This window comes from Watersipora subatra, chromosome 2 (genome assembly GCF_963576615.1).
Source record: "Watersipora subatra chromosome 2, tzWatSuba1.1, whole genome shotgun sequence".
NCBI classification, from domain to species: domain Eukaryota; kingdom Metazoa; phylum Bryozoa; class Gymnolaemata; order Cheilostomatida; family Watersiporidae; genus Watersipora; species Watersipora subatra.
Window position 1 is genome coordinate 29,545,213 of NC_088709.1, and position 21,382 is coordinate 29,566,594.

Here is a 21,382-nt window from a genome sequence, read left to right on the forward strand (position 1 = left end):
TATGACTATCTATCTTATCTATGAGTAACTGCTTGCATTACCTTCACTTTCACTCACTATCTATTCAGTGCCTTGGCAAGTCATGTAGGTATCAGGGATTACGTGTATGTCACAATTTCCATTTTCATAATTCATTTCCATATTAATTCTATTTCCCTACTTCATTTCCATAGTATTTCCATTTCCATATTATTTCCATTTCCATAATTCATTTCCATATTATTTCCATTTCCATAAAAGTTCCGTAATTCATTTCCATATTAATTCCATTTCTATAATTCATTTCCATACTATTTCCATTTCCATATTATTTCCATTTCCATAATTCATTTCCATATTAATTCCATTTCCATAATTCATTTCCATATTATTTCCATAACATTACCCTCCTTCATTTCCATATTATTTCCATTTCCATAGCATTTCCATAATTCATTTCCATATTATTTCCATTTTCATACCATTTCCATACTTGTAAAATAAAATTTCCATATCTATTTCCCCTAAAATTATGGAAATATTTATGTTTATGGAAATGAAAAAGTAAACATTTCCATAATATGTTTAGCAATCCCTGGTAGGTATTGAATTGCTTTAAATAATAAGCACATATTAGAGTAATAAACTATAATCATCATTTCTTTAATATGAGCATTAATTACTATCTCAACTGGAAATTCATGATCCTTGTTTAACCCTTCTCATGGCTGATGTTATTGATCTAGTCAATCACTACGACTGACTAGCACAAAAAAGAGGCGTGGCCTAAACGCTCCTTGTTGGCACCGGAAACGCTCGTGTAGTTATCACTCTAGGGGGAGATAACTCTATGATCACTCTAGGGGGAGATAACTCTATGGGCATGACCAAAACAATTGAAGGTAGTTTCATTTCTAATCATTACACTCTCATGATGTACTCAAGACACATCCACTTATCGCTAACCCTCCGCTATGTAAACAACAGAGCCTGAACACCTAAACACCTTCTCACATGCTAACAGAGACATCTATGAAAGAAAACCACTTTAACGACTCAGCATATCTTTTTTCTCAACGGCCTGCTGAGGCTTCCTGTTCCCATGCCTACTGAGGCCCGTTCTTCTGCCTCTGGAGCCTTTTTCTCTCTTCCCTCTGCCTGTGAAGCCTCTATCTTTCCTCTACCTATGGAGTATCATTCTGCATCCTTAGCTAAGCCTTTGCTTCTTCACTACCTGAACAGCCGAGCTATATTTAAGGACTGTCATGGCTTTCACATAAGTGTCATGGCTCGCAGCCTTATGAGACTGAGCAATGAACATGGACAACCGTTCAAAAAAGGGTGTAACTTTTGCTGGCTATTTAAACCTTTTCACATTAATATTATTGTTTAGAATTGTGTTAGTCATGTACTTGAATGGTTTGATTTATGGAATAAAGAGCTAACGTTTACTGGTTAATGTCAGTAATGTTTAAAATAGCTCAAAACCTTCACTAGTGCCTGAACCAGTAATAATCAACTTATTTCACACAAGCTAAGCAAAATTACACAAACTAAATATAGCCAAAATCGAATAAGATGACAAAGAAAATTTAACACCTACATGTTTGTTGTGTGTGCCTGTGGATTAGTTATGCATAACTTGAAATCCCCAAACTACTCATGACAAATGTATACTGCGTATTAAAAAATTGTAACACAATGCAATATTATGGCGTATTGCTTTACATTGATATAATGCAATTCTTAAGGGAGACAACCTTGTTTATCTCATGAAAAACACATAGAAAACTAGATTTGTAACTGTGAATTGTAAATTATTTTATTATTGCCTAATAAAAACGTTTGTATTGCTATTTTATTTTAGAGACGCGTGAATGTAAGCACAAACCTGATAAGTTTGGTGGTGTAGAAAGGGATAAAAAATTTTGATTTGAATTGCCCTCTCCTGAACTCAGTTTATCAAAGTGTTAGAACCTTTTATTCGTGGTAGATTAAATAAAAGTTAGCGTTACCTGTTTAAAGTCAGTTTATCAGCTATATTAAACCATGTATCTGCAAATGTTTACCTAACATCCTCATACCTACTCAAGTTTTCACTACCTATGGCCACCTATCTATCCTCAGAGCTTTTAATTTGTGATCCACGCAACGCCTGCAGACGTTGGACTGATCACGTGAAGCAATACCTAGTTGGGGAAAAACAAAAGCGTTGCCGTTGTTCTTAAACTAGTTTGGGGTGTAACACCAGAATAAAAACCTCTCAACGTTAGGCAATTTGTGGTCTATATAACTAGTGACCATGACCCTGCCGGGCTGACTACCGCGGTCCTTCTGAAGTTCAATTGATAAGACACTCTTGTGTTAGGACATAGATGTTCATTGCTGCTCCGTTAGAAGTATTCGAATGGCGTATTAGCTTGTTTCAGATTACTGCACCGCACCATGACGTTATTCAATGAAATTTTGAATCGTGTCGTTTTGATTTGCTCGTACGTTTTTTCATCATTGACACGATTTCAAGTTTTCATCGGTAAGCGTACACTTTGCTATGATATATGCCACTTGTAAAAAGCTGTTATTCAAGTATGTTATTATTAATTCGACGATTTTTATTTAAATTGGCTTTTTTCTACTCAATTTCAATTGTATTTCAAGAGTAGCTTATGTTTTAGTGAACCATGCTAAGAGGTAAATAATAATAATAGCCTGTTATGAGCAAATTATACGTTTTGTCAGTGAATGTGTTACTGTTATTGCTCAACTCGTCAACGCATGTGACATACGAAATTTATTCCTTTGCTAGAAGTTTTGCAGTAGTTTGATATGATTGTTTTTGTGAGAGTCGCTCGACGAAGTTACAACGACGTAACCTTCATGTTGCCATCCAGTTCCTTGCCACATTAGGTACGACTTTTTATGCTTCAGTCAATCATGCTGCGGTTTGGCTGCCAACGTTTTGGTGCTAAAGAAAGTATATTGCTTAGGTAATTTGGTAGATAAAAATATCTACAACTATTATCTTTGTGGCTGATCCACAAAAATCAAGTAAGTGCCTCGGAGTATTTCGACGTTTTTCCAATTTAATCTCTAACTTATTATTTTACGCACTCTTATTTGATTTCAACAAGACATACCTCTCTTTTCCATATATGTGTTTCACTTTAAATGTAATTACAAAACTGAAAAATTATAAAGAGACATAGACAAGGATAAAATTGGGTAAGAAAAATTGTGACTTTACATTGTCTGAACATAAGCACGGCTGCCTATAAGTTTTTACCATCAATGAAATAATTACCTAATCATCATCACAAAACATGGTCTTGTAACCGTTGTTGTTGAATTTATTTTTAACTAAACTTAGTAAAACTCACAAATCAAATTTTCGTTGGTACTGTTTAAGTAAACCCTACTAGGGTTAGGCAACTTCCAACTCAAAGATGAGCCTGCAACAGGCTTAAGGGCGAGCTGCGAAACAGATTCAAAGGCGAGCCGATGAACAGACTCGAGGACATCGCGATTGATAGACTCAGGGGCAATCCAATAAATAGACTGGAGGGCAAGCCGATAAACAAACTCGATGGCGAGCCGTTAATCAGACTCAGTAGCTAGTTCTGTCATGACAATGGTGGGAACTCTGTGTTGTAATTATTGCCTACTTTTTTGTATTCCACCATGGGAATCTTTCAAGCAATTATCTCCCACTCACATGTTATCTGGTAGCTAGAAGATGGAAATCAGTATTTAGAGGTGTCTGATATGAAAGTTCATCAACTCATATATATAGTTTGTACCACTTTATTACCCTCATTTTATGCAAACAACTATACTTTGATTTACTTTACTCAGAGCTCAGTTAATACACGGTGATACAGGTTAATATACCTACCCTATATGCCTTGAACTGGCGCTTAGAATCAATTGGAAAGTAAGTAAGTAACCTTATAGTACAATCATAATTCTTTACTGCTCAGATTTATGCTAAGGCTAATTATAGCTTTGACTCCTTTGTTCTGAACTATGTAGCAGGAGACATTGAGCTTCTGACAGCTGTGCGTTGTAAATGTCGACTATGTCATACTCTGCAACATCTATGTAACAAAAATCAGAAAAGTTTAGCACTTGTATACTTTAGCACAGGTGTAACTGGAAGGCTTTGAGCTGTTGCATTTGTGGCATTTTTTATAGTAGGTGTGCATAAATTTCATAAAAACAAAGCCTTTAAACTAATGTTCAACTTTTTTGACTTTCAAACTAGTGTAGTAGCAATATGATATTACTAGTTTTAATAAGCAACTGTAACAAAAAACTGACTTCTTCTGCAACAATTTATGTGATGAATTAGGTAAATAGTCGTTGCTCCCAATCATTCTAAAGACGCTAACATTTGTTTTCATGGGGATAATAAGGTGTCCTAAATGATATCTATTTAAATCCCTAGAGCAAAATACAGTAGGCGCTCCTACAGCGTAAATAATCCGTTCCAGTATCATTTACTTTGTAGTGATTTTACACTATAAAAACAAAATACATTTAACTTGCCTCACCAGTTCCAAGATCTTTTCACATTCACCTGTTGGACATACATAATGGAAAAACTTAACCTTTTTAATTTGGAGGCTGTACCGTTACTGCAGTAGTATTGCTTTGCATCAATAGCTTTTTTCTTTTGTGATCCATTTCACTGACTTCATAGACCATGATTGTGGTAATTTTACAATAATTTGAATGGGATCTTTGATGATCCATTTTGAATCGATTGATCAAATCTTCGATGTTTATTTTGAATGATTTCTGTTTTTTTACAAACAGCAAAGTAAAACTATTAACAAGTGTTTTAATGTTTACAATAAAGCAAAACAACAAAATATTTTTATTATAAACGACGGCGCTACCTGTTTGTCATGTAATTGTACCCAGGGTCAAGGTTAGGTTAGAAGAAAACTTTTGACGATACTCCAAAAGTGACATTTAGATTGGTAGGCTGACACTAACACCTGCACCATATGATCACCTTCAAGTATTTGTGAACGCTTCCACTCTGTTTTATCGACACATCTGACAATCCGTCACGCTGAGCTAGACTGTCAAGAAACTTGTATTTGTACAGTAAATATATAACGCTCTGCGCACGCCATTCTTTCTTTCCCAAGTGTGGCAAAATAGAATAACATTTATATTTAATTTGAACACTCGTCCGACTTGATCCTTTACGTCATATGGAATTTTTACGTAGTCTGAAGCAATAACTTCGTACAAGTTCTGTTACATATTAGCTGTGCAGTCAGCTTTCTTTTAGCTTTGCTATAATTGTCTAATAACCCATAGCTATGGGCTTGTTAACTAAGTCAGTTCCTTTATGTGCTTCTTACCTGTTAGCTGTGTTTTCTGTGATACAAGACTTATCGTGATAATACAATACAATAACTACAATACAACAACTGGTGTCAGGAACGAACATTGTGGACTCACAGCCAGCATTTTTCTATTGTCTTGCTATGGATCCTAACATAAAAGCTTTGATCGATGCTATGCAGAAACAGCAACAACAGTTCCAGCAGCAAAACGCTGATCTACAGAAGCAGTTTATCTCCTTGTTTGAAGCTACCAAGAGTGATAGTGCTGCATCAATACCAGTAGCTGTCGCCATACCCAAGTTTGAAGCATACGACAGGGGTAAAGAAAAATGGAACCAGTACCTTCAACGTTTCAATCAGCACTTTAATGTGTATCGGGTGGTAGATGACAGTCAGAAACGAGCATGCTTACTATCTTGGGTAGGAGCTGAGACATACGACTTGTTGTCAAACTTATTTGGCGCAGAGGATATTACAAGCAAGTCATTTACTGAGTTGTCGGAGAAACTTAATGAACACTTTGCAGATACCATACATGTTCAGGCAGCAAGATTTGAATTTTCTCAATGTAAGATGAAGACTGGTCAGTCCTATGTTGATTGGGCTGCAGAACTTCGTGGACTCGCACGGCACTGTGCTTTCACGTGCAAAAGCACAGGCTGTGGCACTAGTTATGTTGATAAACAAATTCGTGACATAATCATTAAAGAGACGCCACATGCTGATGTACGTCGCCAGTGTCTACTTGATGCTGATCCCTCTCTTAATGATGTTCTTAAGAAGGCTGCAGCATTCATCAAGACAACGGAGACCGATAAAATTCTCAAGGGGGAGACAACTTCTCCAGCTATTGAAGACACAGTAAACAAAATGTCAGGTCAGTACAAGCAAAGATCACGCCGAGGTCAACAAACCATTGGAAAGCAACAAGCTAATGCACAGAACACAGGTATGTTGAAGTCTTGCCCTAGCTGTTACATTAAACATGACAGAAAAAATTGTCCCTGCAGAGCATTTGTCTGCAGGAAATGTGAGGTCAAAGGTCACATTGAGGCTGTCTGTATGGCTAAGACAGCAGCACAAAGTCAGACAGAACAGTCTGCTAGGACAGTTGAAAACTCTGTGGTAAGTGTGGTCACTGATGCAAGTGAACCTTATCATTCAGTACATGCAGTTTCAGATAATCTTTTCCAACGAGTCAATAGAAAGGTTTGGATCAAAACTGTTGTCAATGGTCATGATGCAATGTTTCAATGGGACACAGGGGCTACTTGCTCTATAGTTGATTTGCAAGGCTACCAAAGTCTTGGATCACCCCCCCCCCCTCTTACCTGTCAGTACCCATCTCAAAGCGTATGGGCAGAGTGAGTTACAGATTAAAGGACAATGTTCAGTTAGTGTGAAGGTAGGAGATGTGGAAAAACAAAATCTCAAACTTCTTGTTGTAAACAAGAAGATTCTAGATGGTCTAGATTGGAGTGACAAATTCGGTCTCTCGCAGCAGGGGCTAGCTATATTGACACATGGTAGTTGTGATGTTACCTGTACTGTCACAGGAAGTAACCCTATTGGATTTAGGGACAAAATCGCTGCACTCTCCTCTAAGTACTCTGATGTCTTTAATACAGGTCTTGGCCGATGTAAAAAGGTAAAAGTACCAGTACGCTTGAAACCAGGAAGCACACCAAGCTTTTCTAAACCTCGTGTAGTGCCATTCTCTAGACGCCAAGCTGTAAAAGAAGAGCTAGAGCGATTAGTTGAAGCTGGTGTTTTGGAACATGTGGACTTTAGCGATTATGCTGCTCCAATAGTAGCTGTTTCCAAACCAAATGGAAGCGTGCGTATATGTGGTGATTTCAAGATGTTGAACCAACAAATATCAATTGATCAACACCCATTACCAAGCCTTGAAGAGTTGCTAGAGAAGTTGAGAGGCGGGGTACACTTTTCCAAGATAGACTTGGCAGATGCCTACTTGCAACTAGAGTTAGATGATAATGCAAAGACGTTGTGTGTCATCAACACTCAATGTAGTTTGTTTCGCTACAACAGGATGTGTTTCGGATTGGCATCAAGCCCTGCACAGTTTCAGCGATGCATGGACTCAATGATTGCTGACTTACCTGGAGTTGCAGCATACTTGGATGATCTGATTGTCACTGGTAGCAGTGAGAGTGAGCACTGGTCTAATCTCGACAAACTCTTAGCTAGACTACATGAGTATGGGCTCCGCATACAGAGAGAGAAATGCGAGTTCTTTAAGAATGCTGTTGAATACCTAGGTCACATAATAGACAAGAACGGCAAGACTCCCTCGAATTCTGCAATAGAGGCTATTGAACAGCTTCCACGACCACAGAACTTACAACAGCTACAGGCGTTTTTGGGCAAAATCAACTACTATGGCTCATACATTGCTGACCTGTCTAGCAAAGCAGCCCCCCTCTACAAGTTTCTTCGTGAAAATGGCGAGTTTGACTGGACTGACGAGTGTGACAAGGCCTTCCATGTTCTTAAAGAAAGTGTCATCAAGGCTACCAAACTTACCCATTTTGACCAGAGTAAGCCGCTGGTTCTAGCAACAAACGCATCTAACTATGGAATTTGGGCAGTACTCCTACAAGAGGAAAATGGAGCTGAAAGACCACTAGCACATGCATCAAAGACATTGAGCGTGCACCAAAAGAATTACTCACAGATAGAGAAAGAAGCGCTTACTATCATCTATGGAGTGACTAAGTTTAGACAGTATCTATATGGGAGACGTTTTACACTCATTACTGATCATAAACCCCTGGTTGCCATGTTTTCACCAGAAAAGAATATCCCCGTTTTAACAGCTCAGCGACTGCAGAGATGGGCCCTCACACTGATGGCTTATCAGTATGACATCAGGTACAAACCTACAGCACGGCAATGCAGATGGCTTGTCCAGGTACCTATAGGGGCAGACCCGAAGTTTGACCATGATGAAAAGAAGGAAAGCATTGAGGTCACACACACTATACAAGAGCTCGATCATGGTCCCCTTAACGATGAGGCTGTTAAACAAGAAACCATGAAAGACACGTCACTACAGATAGTGAAAGAGTGGATACTGAATGGCCTTTGGCCCAATAAGCTTACAGCTAGCTATGAACATTTGCGGCCATATTGGAATATGAGGGAGTCTCTTTTTGTTCATGGGGAGGCTGTGCTTTTGCAACGTGGTGACACTACTAGAGTTGTCATTCCACAGGCTCTGAAGAGTAAAGTGTTAGACTTGCTGCATACATCACACTGGGGTGTAGAAAGAGTAAAACAGCTTGCTCGTCGATACGCATGGTGGCCTAGCATCAATGCAGACATAGAACAGCTAATCAAAGCTTGTGAACCTTGCCGAATCTGTGCTAATGACCCAGCCAAGACTTACCAAAGTTGGCCGTCCACCCAACTACCATGGGAACGAATTCATTTGGATTATGCAGGACCTTTTAAAGGTCAGATGTGGTTGGTTTGTGTAGATGCACATTCCCGATATCCGTACGTTGCTATGCTAGATGTAGGAAAAACTACTTCTAAGGACACAATTGGCGTGCTACGACAGATCTTTGTACATGAAGGTCTTCCTCGGACTATTGTTACGGATAACGGCCCACAATTCGTGTCAAATGAATTTGACCAGTTCTGCACCATGCATGGCATTAAACATATAACATCTCCCGCATTCCATCCTGCATCGAATGGAGAAGCGGAGAGATTTGTCCAGACTCTTAAGCAATCTGTAGAGAAGAATTGTACAGGAGGGGAGAAAATCAAGACTGCCCTACAACTGTTTTTAACCACTTACAGATGTTTGCCTCATCCCTCTTTGAACAGGTCAAGCATCTTCTACATCATCACGGTATGAAGTAGACTCTTTGGTTTATGCAAGGAACTATAGCTCTGGACCTAAGTGGATACCTGGAACGATAATTAACAAGCTGGGTAACATACTGTATGCTGTGCGAACAGACCGTGGTGTATGGAGACGACATGCCAATCAGCTACAAGCTAGACTTCAAGTTAATTATCTGGGTTCAGTACATTATCTGGAATTCATCTTGTATGATGTACACGGTATAAGAGTGTCTAGTGTAGTATGGCACAGTTGTCATACTCTTCCTAGGGCATTAAGTTTTGTCTTCAGGAGGTCGGACACTCAGCCATAACTACAATAACAATACTTTACACTTGTTGTTGGCCTGTGTTCCTGTTCACACGCAATTGTAACGAATGATTATAAACGGTATCAACATGAATGCAACAAAAACAACTAAGAAAAAAATTTAGTAGATGACAGCACAACGCAAGATATTACTGTGAACAAGTACAAACTAGTACCAATAGTTGTTGATACAGTTAAAGAAGTAGATTTATCATTCTTTCTCTGAATAGAAACATTTCCTGTGATTATGCCAGTTTATGTACACAAATTATACTTATTAAAGTTGTATACCCCATAACCATTTTAACTAAATGTATATACTTTGCAGCTGTCATACAAGTTACAACAAAATTATTGGCATTGTAAACAGTGTATACTAACTACATGGAAATATGCATATTCAAAAAATAATTTTTGGCTGTAGTTACCTATAGCATAGAGTGACACACTCTGAATACCGGTTTAAAGTAGTGCCGACAAACATTCTGCAGAACTACCTTTTTTAGCTTGATAAAATAAAGTTTTGCCCATGTTTGATGCATCATTTAAGGGAAATACCTGTGCAGGCACTTGACAAAGTTTGCGAATCTACTGAGATGAAAAAAGTGTGGTACAAAGAAAAGGAAAATCTTCAAAAGTTTGTACTAGCATTTGAATGCTAACTCAAGGTTCATAGAGACAAATTGCTACTTGCAAGTTGTATCATTTTTACAATTTTATTTCTTATGTCACATAGGTTACAAAAAAGCACACTTTGGTATTGCGGACTACTATGAGCATAAAGGAATTCCTCAATCACACATAATTCATAATGAGAAAAGATCGGTGGCCATGTTGGACTATGACAACTTTCGTCCCGATGATATTATCCTTTTTACCTATATCAAGTCAGGTGCGTAGCAATCTTTTAACAACCTTCTTAAATTTTTTAGTGTACACTAGCTGCATTACCCGTCTACAAGAACAGATTCACGTGCAGCATAAGGTTTATTGAGAGTTTTCTTTCATACTGTAAAACAACTCCGAATATGCAGTCTACTGAAACTGTTGTCCTGATTAGAGAATGCATGCACATATACATGTCAATGTTGGGGAGAACAATGGAAATCTGCAATGTGTCTTACAGCTAGATGCGTGTAAAATCTAGTAAATATTCTAGATTCATGTGTCTAGATTCATGCATCCGTTCACCCTCGTCTATATTTGCAGTTGATGATCGAGCACTTCTGCCGCTGAGCCCCCGCCTCGGCTGACCAGTCTTTACCTGCCTCGCAGTTGACAATCGCGTTCTTGCACTCGCTTCGCACTCGCAATCAATCGCCTTGCAATCAATCGGCCCGCCTCGCAATCAATCGCCTTGCACTCTCCTCGCAATCAATCGCCTTGCAATCACCTTCCAATCATTCGCACTCGCAGTCAGTCGCCTCGCACTCGCCTTGCAATCAATCACCTTGCACTCGCCTTGCAATCAATCACCTTGCACTCGCAACCAATCGTCTTGCAACCAATCGCCTCGCAATCAATCGCCCAGCACTCTTCTCGCAATCAATCGCCTCGCAATCACCTCCCACTCGCCTTGCAATCACCTCCCACTCGCCTCGCAATCAATCGCCTTGCACTCGCAGTCAGTCGCCTTGCAATCAATCACCTTGTACTCGCAACCAATCGCCTAGCACTCAATCGCCTCGCACTCGCCAACTCATTCATCCGGAAAGCCGTGCCTGAAGACTCTCGCTGTACTCGGGGCGAAAAAGGTCTCACGCGCATCCCCGAGTGACGCCACGGCCCCAAGCCTAGCTGTGCTACCCGGCGTTGCCCGGGTAGTAAAAAAAGTCTTTGCACAGAAAATTGATTTGTATTTAACATATAACAACATTTGCCATTCTAACTTTCACACTACATATCATGAGAAAGTGTTTTGTGTAGTTGAAATAAAGAGAAAATAAAAACAACTGTAAAGTTTATCAAACTTTGTCAAACAACTGTAACTTTCAAACTTCATATCATGAGAAAAATGTTTCGTGCAGGTCAAATAAATTTTAAGAATAAGACGACTATAAAATGGTTTACATGTAACAGTGAAATAATTAGCAAGTAATTGCTAAATTGAGTCTGTTTTGCTACAATTACAATATGAGATGATTCGGTAATGATACAATTAATACGAACTGAGAAAACAAAATAAAATTTGTGAATATGTTGAATTAATAATAACAGTTCTTGCATAGAAGTGTGTTTATAAAAAGTTACTGTTTCACCAACAGCTATCCATCAAAACTCTGAATACGACGATACCGGTACGACGATATGTTATGTAAAAATAGAATATTGTAGTTTCTTTGTCTGATTGGAGGTGAGAGAATCTAGATGTTATTCTCGCTCGAGATAATACAATTGTCCGCGTGAAAAGTAGTGACCTTAACAGCGATTTAGCAATTAAACCTTAAGAAAAGCCAGAAATTGGGGTTCACAAAAACGGCATCGCGTTTCATAGAGTTAATAAAATTTGATCGCCAAATTCTAATATCAAGAGAGTTTATTGTCGATATCGTTTTGCCGAAAACAAATTAGCCCTAATACGTCGAGGACAAAAAAGCATCGCGTGTCATGAAGCTAAAAGAAGGCCATCGAGTTGAAATTATTACGTCATTTTTGTGTGAAAATGGCAAACGATGAATAGGTTATGTATAGAGGCGTGTACTAACCGGAGATTCCCGTTAATGCGCCCTAGATACCTAGTAGCGGGTAATAGTTCGAAAAGTACGGTACTCTATAAGGCGGACAATCATTCACACACACAGACAACGATTGCCGTTTATATAGTAGATTTACGGTGATTTGCAAAAGTTTGAGATCACTCGGTAAATTTGAAGAAGTTTTCTTAAAATGGATTGTACTAGCTTCTCGTCTCAGTTAATCTCATCAGTCGGTCTTGATATCTTGTCAGTGGCTCCCTAGGTCTGTTCTTTATCTTCAAGTCTAAATACTACTGCTTTGCTCAACTTTGAATCAGTTATGCTGCGAATCCTAATTCGGGAAACAGGGTGAAAATGGGTAGGAAACAGGCCTTGGCACTGACTACTAGAAACCAGATACTGGTTTTATGGCAAGAAGGGTATATTGAAAGAAAATTGGCACACATGTTTGAATGTAGCTAAACAGCAGTGCACCAAGCAATCACTAGGTTTGCTGCGACATGCACCTACGATGACTGGATAAGGTCAGGTGGACCAAGGGCAATCACCTGTAGAGATGAATCCTTAAGCAGACGAACAGCTGTTCGTTCACCAGCAAGGTAAATCAAGAAAATGAGAGCAGTATTGCTACCAACAAGAGTTGCTGACAGGAAGCACAATTTTTAGAAGATTATACAAGGAATTCAGACTAAAGTCGAGAAAACCTGCATTCAAACCTTGTTTTACCCCAGCAATGAAAACTGATAGACTGGCTTTTTGCCAAGTCTCTTAGTCACTGGACCATTCAAGAGTCAAAAGTGTTATTGTCCGATGAGTCCACTTCGTTGCAGTTTAATTCGCACAATTGACACATTTCTTGACATGTCCATCAATGGGGCTGCAGGCTTTTACATTTTTAGAGAAAAAATGCCACAATGAACAGTAAACAATACTCGAGACCTCTTGACGGCAAGCTAACTTTACATATGGTGGTACATAAATCGACTGTTTTCATGCACAATGGAGTGTCTTGCCACCGATCGAAGAAGGATATATATTATCTGAAGCAGACGGAGATCGGGGTCCTTCCTTGGCCAGGCAACAAGCCAGGCAACTTAAGGACAAAGTTGCAAAAAAGCAGCCTCCAAATTTTGAAGATCTGGATTAAGCGAGTAGAACATTGTAGTTAACTGTGATGATGGCTGACTATTGCAGAAAACTTGTTGAGAAGATGCCAAAAGAGACTGAAAGCTGTGATGGAAAACAAGCGAGAGCATACAAAATATTGCCATTAGCAGCAGTTGGAGTAAATGTTGTTTAGTATAGACTATGTAGCCTATCCTCTAATCCGAATCATATCATGAGTGATAAATTTAAAAAAACTGTGTTGCTACAAAAACTTTCATTTAAAAAAATCAAGCGGGTTCTTAAACTTGCAAATGACTGTACCCTCAAAAACTTCAAATTACTTACACAGAATCATTTTACACTTTTGTCTTGTATAACTAGCTGTGTATATGTTTGACACATGTTATATGTAGAACCACCTTTTTTCATAATTTGATTATTTGTTGTTTAAAACATGCTTTCTTGAAAACAGTTACTATGTTTATTGATTTATTTGACAACGTTTGCTACATTAAAGCGATGCGTTAAGTTAATACTGAAACGACAGATTTCTCTGCATATTGCCTATTTAATAAAAAGTCAACTCTCGTTTTTCAAAGTTTAGTTTAAAATATTTTAGAATAAGATTCAAATTAGCAAAAAGTTATCTGCTTCATTTTTCATGTTACTGCGAAGCAAGTCAGAAGTCATTTTTAATTCGGTACATTCGAAATGAAGTAGTATTAATGATCAATCCATCAAACTGCTTCCCACAATTGCTGGAAGTGTTGTATGAGCAGTTAATAGATAGGAAGGATCACTAAACATATGCTTCAAATAATTATAAGTTTGTTGCTCTAGATCAGGGAAGCATATACAACTTTACAGGGAAGATTCATATTTCCAAGTGTCTCCATATAAAGGTTTTGTGAAAATTGCACTTATTTCATTTGTTTGACAGGCACCCATTTCACCAGAGATGTCATAACATCCATATACAAGGAGAAAGGAATTCAAGTCTCCTCATGCTTTTTTGAGTTGAATGTGCCAACTTTTCTTACCCCTTCAGATAAAACTAGTAAGTCTGGAAGCCACTTCATGCATCCCCTTTTCTTTTGCCACCTTTCATTTCGGTCGCCTTGTCACAATCCATGTTCTATAGAGTTGACAACACCAGATTTCTTCTATTTTAGATGAAGCTAGTCATTGAGAAATTCACTACCGGTTTTTTCAAAATGAGTGATTTTTGGAACATCGTTTCAGATGTATTCAAAAAGTTGAAACAAGCATCCAAAGTTTTGCCTGCATTCACTAATGAAGCGAGTTATTTGCATAACCAATGTGTTGCTGACGCGTCAGCACCGCGTTATCGAAATGAACATGTTGGTCGACGTCGTGAAGGATAAAGGTGACCAATTTATGATTGACTGAAATAGTGTATCTTATTATATCATCTCAATTTTATTCATTTTCACTACACACTAGTTGCATCCAGTAAAAATTATGCAATTAGCATGCATCGGTTTGCGTACATTTTTCTGTAGTTCCATTATGCCATGAACTTAGTCTTTTTGCCCATTTTCATCGTTGATGTGTAGTGCTTTTTTAAACTAAATATAGCAGTGTAGCTAGCTGCACAAATCTTATTGCTATCACCATCGTTGATGACTCATGTTACAATAAAGAAGCAGAGAATCCCTGCCATTGACGTTAATTCCCTCTGTTATTGGAATTGTAAGGCAAACATGGCGTATAGGGGGATATGGGAGCTTATAGTAATTATCTAAGACAAACACCCCCAGTAAAAACATCAAAATTTTATATATGGGTCTATCCATAAATAAATGGACTTTTTGGCAAAATTTCAAAACAGTAATTTCATTAAAACAATGCTTCACATATGAAGTATACATACTAAACCCCAAAATATAAAATAATTGTGGGGGTAGTGCTCCTCTATCGTGTTTTAATAGTTTGCTAAAGTTAGTGTATATGCACAAAATACTTTATAGTCATAATGGCAAGATAGAGATGCTTGTATACGATGTACATATTACTCTGAACACAAATATCTAGTTGTAATGGATTTCACTATGGCTTTGCTGCCTGTTAATGCATAAATTAGTGTTGTGTGCACTGATCTATTGGTATGGGGCTCTTTTATAAGTTGGCATGTTTTGAGTAACAATGGTGACAGGGAACATCAATAAGTTTCTATAACACTTGTATTAATAGTTCAAAATTAGTAGTAATTTGTTTTCAACGCTAACTTTATACGCTGTACCTCTAACTAATTTCAGTTTTGCTCCAAGTTGCACATGTTTCCGAAATTTGCGTCCTCGCTGTTACACTGTCACCATTGTTACACCCCTCACCTCATATAATTATAGGATTAATTTGAGTGAATTTTACATTTAACAGTAATTTGTGGTGTTGTTGATGTTCTTATGTACGAGTTACTCATTATATTGTAAATTTAAACCATTGTGGGAACTTAACAAGCTTCTTCTAGCAAGTTAGCAAATGGTTGCTACCTTACAAATGTATTACTAAGACTTGCGACTCCGATGCTGCAAATGGTTCAAAATTAATAAAATCTACTCATGGGAGTAACTTGTAACAAGTGCTTGAAACAGAATATTGTTAGGTGGAAAATCTGCTGGTCATTTCTGTTTTCAACATGGGTGAGACAACACTGCAGATCAGATGCGTAAATATCGTAATAAAATACGTCATGTTCCAAACAATAGACTCAATATTTGACTGCCCAAGCTAGTCAAAATCAAAAGAGTTGAACAAAAGGAAGAGCTCAACTTATAGAAGATCAATTGGAGGAAACTAGAAAAAGCAAGAATTAGAGTTTAGCAATACAGAGATCGGGAAAAAACTTTTGGAAGTAAAATTACCAGGTATGTACATTCATTTTTTTTCGTCAAAAAACTTAATGCCTTACTAAATCTGCGTACATTATGAATGTTTTAAGTTAATGTTTCAATTATTTTGTAAAAAAAGTTATTTAAGTTTAAATTCATTTTTTGTAGCAACCACTTCCCAATTTGACAACCCACAATCTGAAGATAAAGCTGTAAAAAGATTGATCGAGCACTTTTAAACAGCCCAAGCAAAGGTTGCCAGGCCATCCATAAACTAGCAATGACAGTTGGACTATCATTGTCGGAAGATGGCAACAGAGATGGGAAAAGATAAAATAAAACAAAGAAATAAACAAGTAAAAGTGTGCCATTCGAACGTTTTAACTTTTTACTTTTGATCCTGATGATCATGCAATTAGTGATCCAGAAAGTGAGCGCAATCCCGAACCCATGAAACAACTAGCAAGCACATTGAAAGAACGTGATTTTGTGCTAACATTGCTGCCTGAAAAAGAAAACTTCTAGGCATTATGTAGGAGTGGTAAAAAATGTAAATGCCCTCGAAGCTGAAGTGCAGTTTTTTTTTAAAAGAGAAGCCAAAAAACACTTTGGTTGTTAATACAAAAGATATATCATGGGTAGAATTTCATCACATAGCCAAGTCACTGTCTTGTCCTACTTTTTCTAAAAGAGGTCAGTAATGTTTTACAAAAGATTTAGAGCATGCAGAATTATCTAAAACATTTTGTTAGTACATTCTCACAATTACATGATCAATATTCATTTTTTCATCTTACGTTATTTAAGCTTAATCATGTTTGTCATGTATTATTACTATTATATTATTATACTTTGAAACCAATAAAAAACATTTCAAGTTAAGGCTTGCCTATATATATATATATTGTAATCACTAGCTTTAATACCATTATTGATCTCATTGCAGTGAACTTAAATACTCATAAGTTTACAGGATATAAGAAGCGTAACGATGGTGACAATCGAATGTAACAGCGGTGACATGTTTACGAGCATGTAGTTCACCACTACCATCTAATATCTGTATAAATTTTAGTGCATATGTCAACAAGCTTCTTTAAAATAAGACAAACAAGTTTATATAATTGTGCTTCCCACCAAACAGAAAGTTTTAAGGATAAGCGACTAGCTCTTCAAAATGCATATTTCTCTGATGTAACGCGAGTGACACACTAACTAAAAGATTTCTCAGTAAAAATTAACGTTAGTGTTACATATTATACATCATTCGAAAGAGCTTGTTGAGCTCTAAGAGAATATCTGATTTAAAATCATCTTAAATGCAATACCAATATTTTATAATTAAATTTCTGCTCTAATTGTAACAATGGTGATTATGGATAGACCCATATACATTAAAGAGTAGTAACAAAGTAGCATATTAACCTTAGTAACTAACTACAGTTACCTAATTAGTAGTTACAGTACGATCTGCCATAAAAGTACCATTACTATGTACAGACATACTGTTTGGAGTTTTTACTTTCGAGACAGATGTATAACAAACTGAATATAACTCAGATGATTTTAGTTTACTAATAACAAACAGAAAGCTAAGTTTTATTGTGTTTTATTAAACTAAAGTTATGTCATTGGCCTAATTAATCAATCATTTTACGAAACACAAAGAATTCTGAACTGAGAGAGTATCATATCTCTTTCAGGTGTTGTGGGAGGGATTTTGGCAAATAGCATACCGACATCTTCGTGACTCTGACATATGCAGCGCACTGACTGCCAAATTTGAATTTCGAAAGACATTGTTGTGGGTGTCATATGACGAGGAATATGCCGTAACGAGGGGCCGGAAAAACTTTGTGTTCCACACTGTAAGATGAAAAAAAAATGTAAGGCAGGGACGTCTCAACTCGGGGTTCATTGTATTTTGGCAAATCCCGCAAGATTGACACGGTCGTCATGCGACTGAGGCTACTTCTCAGTGATCAATGTGGTTGCCAATGCCATGCATTATTTAGTGGCATCAGTTTGTGTAGCCGCGCAGCAAATATGCACTGCAAAAATTCAACTGCGCCGCCAATGCAAATTGCTTGCATTGGCGGTGCAGTTTCTAGGTGTCTGTAGCCAAGTCTTACTCTTCTGTTATTAGCTAGTTCATATTACCTTCTCTCCTTGTGTGTCGTTAGGTTCTATTCTTACGGTTTTAGTAGACTGTTTCAACTGCTTGCAGTTTATGTCTTCGGTTTCAACATATTTATAAACCTTTCAACTCTCTAATTTAACATGCGGAGGTCAAATAGCACATCAACTGTCTAATTAAACACAGTGTGTCATTTTCACAGGTAATTCATAAACTTGCGAACCACACAAAAGTATAATTTATTCTTAATGATAATCTCAGTTGCCATTATTGTTAATTTCTGTGGGCCCAGCGCCTTGACTAGCTGCAGTGCTACTGCGCATGTGGGCCTCATTTAGCCTTAACGAGTAGGAACTAAGCTTTCATTTATTTTGTTTAGTTCGATCAATATTACAACTATATTTTCATTTATTTACATGTAATGTTATATTTCTACTAATTGATGAAATGAATTACAAGTATTAAAAAAATTATGCACAAATTTTCAACTCAGCAATTGTTAATGCAATGAGATTGCATTCACTCTAACCAAATATTATGTTCAATAAAAAACTTACATTATGTAAATTTGTAGATGGTAAGTTGCTCAGTCACCCATTCACTGTAAATAATACAAAAAAGTTAACTATTAAAATTATTTAGATGTTGACTCTATTTGAAAATATTTCCAACTAAATCATTTCTACGAAAATTATTTTAGCTCAAACTGAATTATCCTCTTCGAAAACCTGTGTTAATGTTCTTAGTTCGTAAAAAATGGGAAAAAATATTTATCTAAAATTTGTTTGACTAGTTTCTTGGTTCCTTAGAAAACGTACTATCCAAAGTTTAAGGCTGGTTATCGCACGGAAGCCTTTGGCATATTTGTCAGTTCACATTGAAATGCATTACTAATTTCCAATGAAGTTATTATTGGTTTTTTGATTGGGTTTCAGCAAAAAAAAGCTTTATTCAGCAACTGGATCAGCTAAACTTCATTGGTTTTAATGTTCTCATCTAAGTTTTTCTACAGCCACCTGGAGCAGTCACAAAGCAGTTCAAAATTTTGAGTGAAGTCATATACGTCACATATGACTTCACTCAAAATTTTGAACTGTTGGCAAACATCAAAAATGATTAACTAATTCACAAAACATTTTCAATTTTTTTAGTTCATCTAATTTATTACCACTTCTCTTCATTTTCCCCCTTTTTTCATTTATTCCTGATCTTCCCATTGTACTGGGAAAAAGTATTTTTCTCGTCTAACTTGCCAACCCTAATATGTTATACCGAGAGGGTCAAGTCTGCTCAACTGCGCTAAGGTACTAGATATTGCCTGTTCTTTTTCTGTTGGTTGAAACGAAATAGGAGGCAGGTCTTAGTTTTCTTGCGAACAAAGAGCTTGTAGTTGTTCCAGATATATTCACATTTCATTCACGACGCTTCACTTTAAATTTTGTCATGTGTGCACTAAACTGTTCATGGATGCTCTTATGAAAAGCTCTACTTTTTCTGAATAAATCGGTAACATTGGTTTTTCTTTTAGTTAAAGCAACTGGTCCCTTGGCTCACTTAGACCGAGCACCTAGTCCAAGGATATTTACTACCCACCTAAGCTGGGACCTCTTGCCTCCCAAAGTACGAGACTGCAAAGTGAAGGTTCGTCTTATTAATCACTGACTGTATACGCACTGCAGCTCACCTTGTACTAGCAGAGTGTAACGAGAAGGGTGTACTAGCAGAGTGTACTAGCAGAGTGTACTAGCGGCCTCGTACAAGTACAACCGCTCAAAGGTAATGAGCAGTTTTACCCTTTGTGCTCTCATTGGTTTTCCTAGCTGTTGTAAGGTTTTATTGGTCAGTTTAGATTAAAACTACTAATGAGGATCTACGAGAAATAGTTTCAGTGTTATCAATCAGTCATATTGAAATTTTCTACTGAAGTTTCCAAATCTGTTTATTTGATCATGATTTATTACAGTAGGCTACAGACTTCCATTACACAGCCCCGAACTATACTCTATGACATTAAAATAATATTCTTATGTTCACATTATTTTATGAGTACCTTATAGCAAGCTCTTGTTTTCCTTTCTGTATTTTCACCCCTCCAGCTGCAAGATTCTCTTTTGAAACTTCAATTGTCCACTTGCAATATTTCCACTGTGTAGGCAATAATAAATAGTATGATATTTGATGAACTCATTGTATTATATACCGGGAAGCAATGAGTGACATACAATATCAGTAGCAGCAGAAGGTTGCACACCCATGATATAGGCGAGGATGGGGCATGTTGCAACAATAAATGCATTTTTGGTTTGACGTTTTCCTAAAATATTGGAATATAATGCAGATCATCAAAAAGGATGCATAAATATGTTTTGCATATATCTATTCCAAATGCCAATTCTGCTGGTGGTATACTTTTGAAAATATCATTAATTGCATAATTGGTGTCTCAATGCCCCCGGGGTACGTTGAGATCAACGTAAATTTCAGCAATAATCTTTTTCAAAATAAAAATTTGGCGATTGGTGTACTGATTACGAAAAAATAACAATTTTTATTTGATTTTCTCAGTTTTTATTAATTGTATCATTACCAAATCATCTGTTTTATAGTTGACATACTTGCTATTTATTTCACATCTGCTATTATTTGTTCTCTTAATTTATTTCCTTTGCTCAGAGGACTTTTCCAGCTACACTACATTTCCCTTGATTCTGATTATTTAAATTTCAAATGTGTGACTATAACGGCACAATTTCAAACTTCAATTTTTAATTTCTCCAGAGGGCATTCACTAGAAGTTGCAAAACTAAATTTGGTTCACACAGAAACCCTTGAGTAGGATTTGTCTCTGCATTCTCACTCCATTCAGTCAGACAAAGTACCTTCATGCGCTTCACGGATGTGTTTAATTTCGATTTCTCATTTTTACGTTTCTACCTGTTTTGAAAAGAACCAGTATCGTCATTTTCAAAGTTTTAATGAACAACTTTTGTTGTAGCCTAACTGATGTAATAATACTAATTTTTATTATCAATTCAACGTATTCAGGATATTTATTTTGTTTTCTT

The 21,382-nt window shown here is 37.0% G+C and overlaps 1 protein-coding gene across 1 annotated transcript in view; it reads left to right on the forward strand.

Moving 5' to 3' along the window:
• Nucleotides 1-2,380: 2,380 nt before the first annotated feature.
• Nucleotides 2,381-21,382, forward strand: part of LOC137387610 (amine sulfotransferase-like) — a 39,230-nt gene continuing 20,228 nt past the window's right edge. The window contains exons 1-4 of the mRNA XM_068074078.1: nucleotides 2,381-2,512; nucleotides 10,262-10,417; nucleotides 14,269-14,385; nucleotides 19,846-19,958. Coding sequence (XP_067930179.1) covers nucleotides 2,425-2,512; nucleotides 10,262-10,417; nucleotides 14,269-14,385; nucleotides 19,846-19,958 — 474 coding nt within the window. The 5' untranslated portion in view covers nucleotides 2,381-2,424. The remainder of the gene's footprint in view (nucleotides 2,513-10,261; nucleotides 10,418-14,268; nucleotides 14,386-19,845; nucleotides 19,959-21,382) is intronic.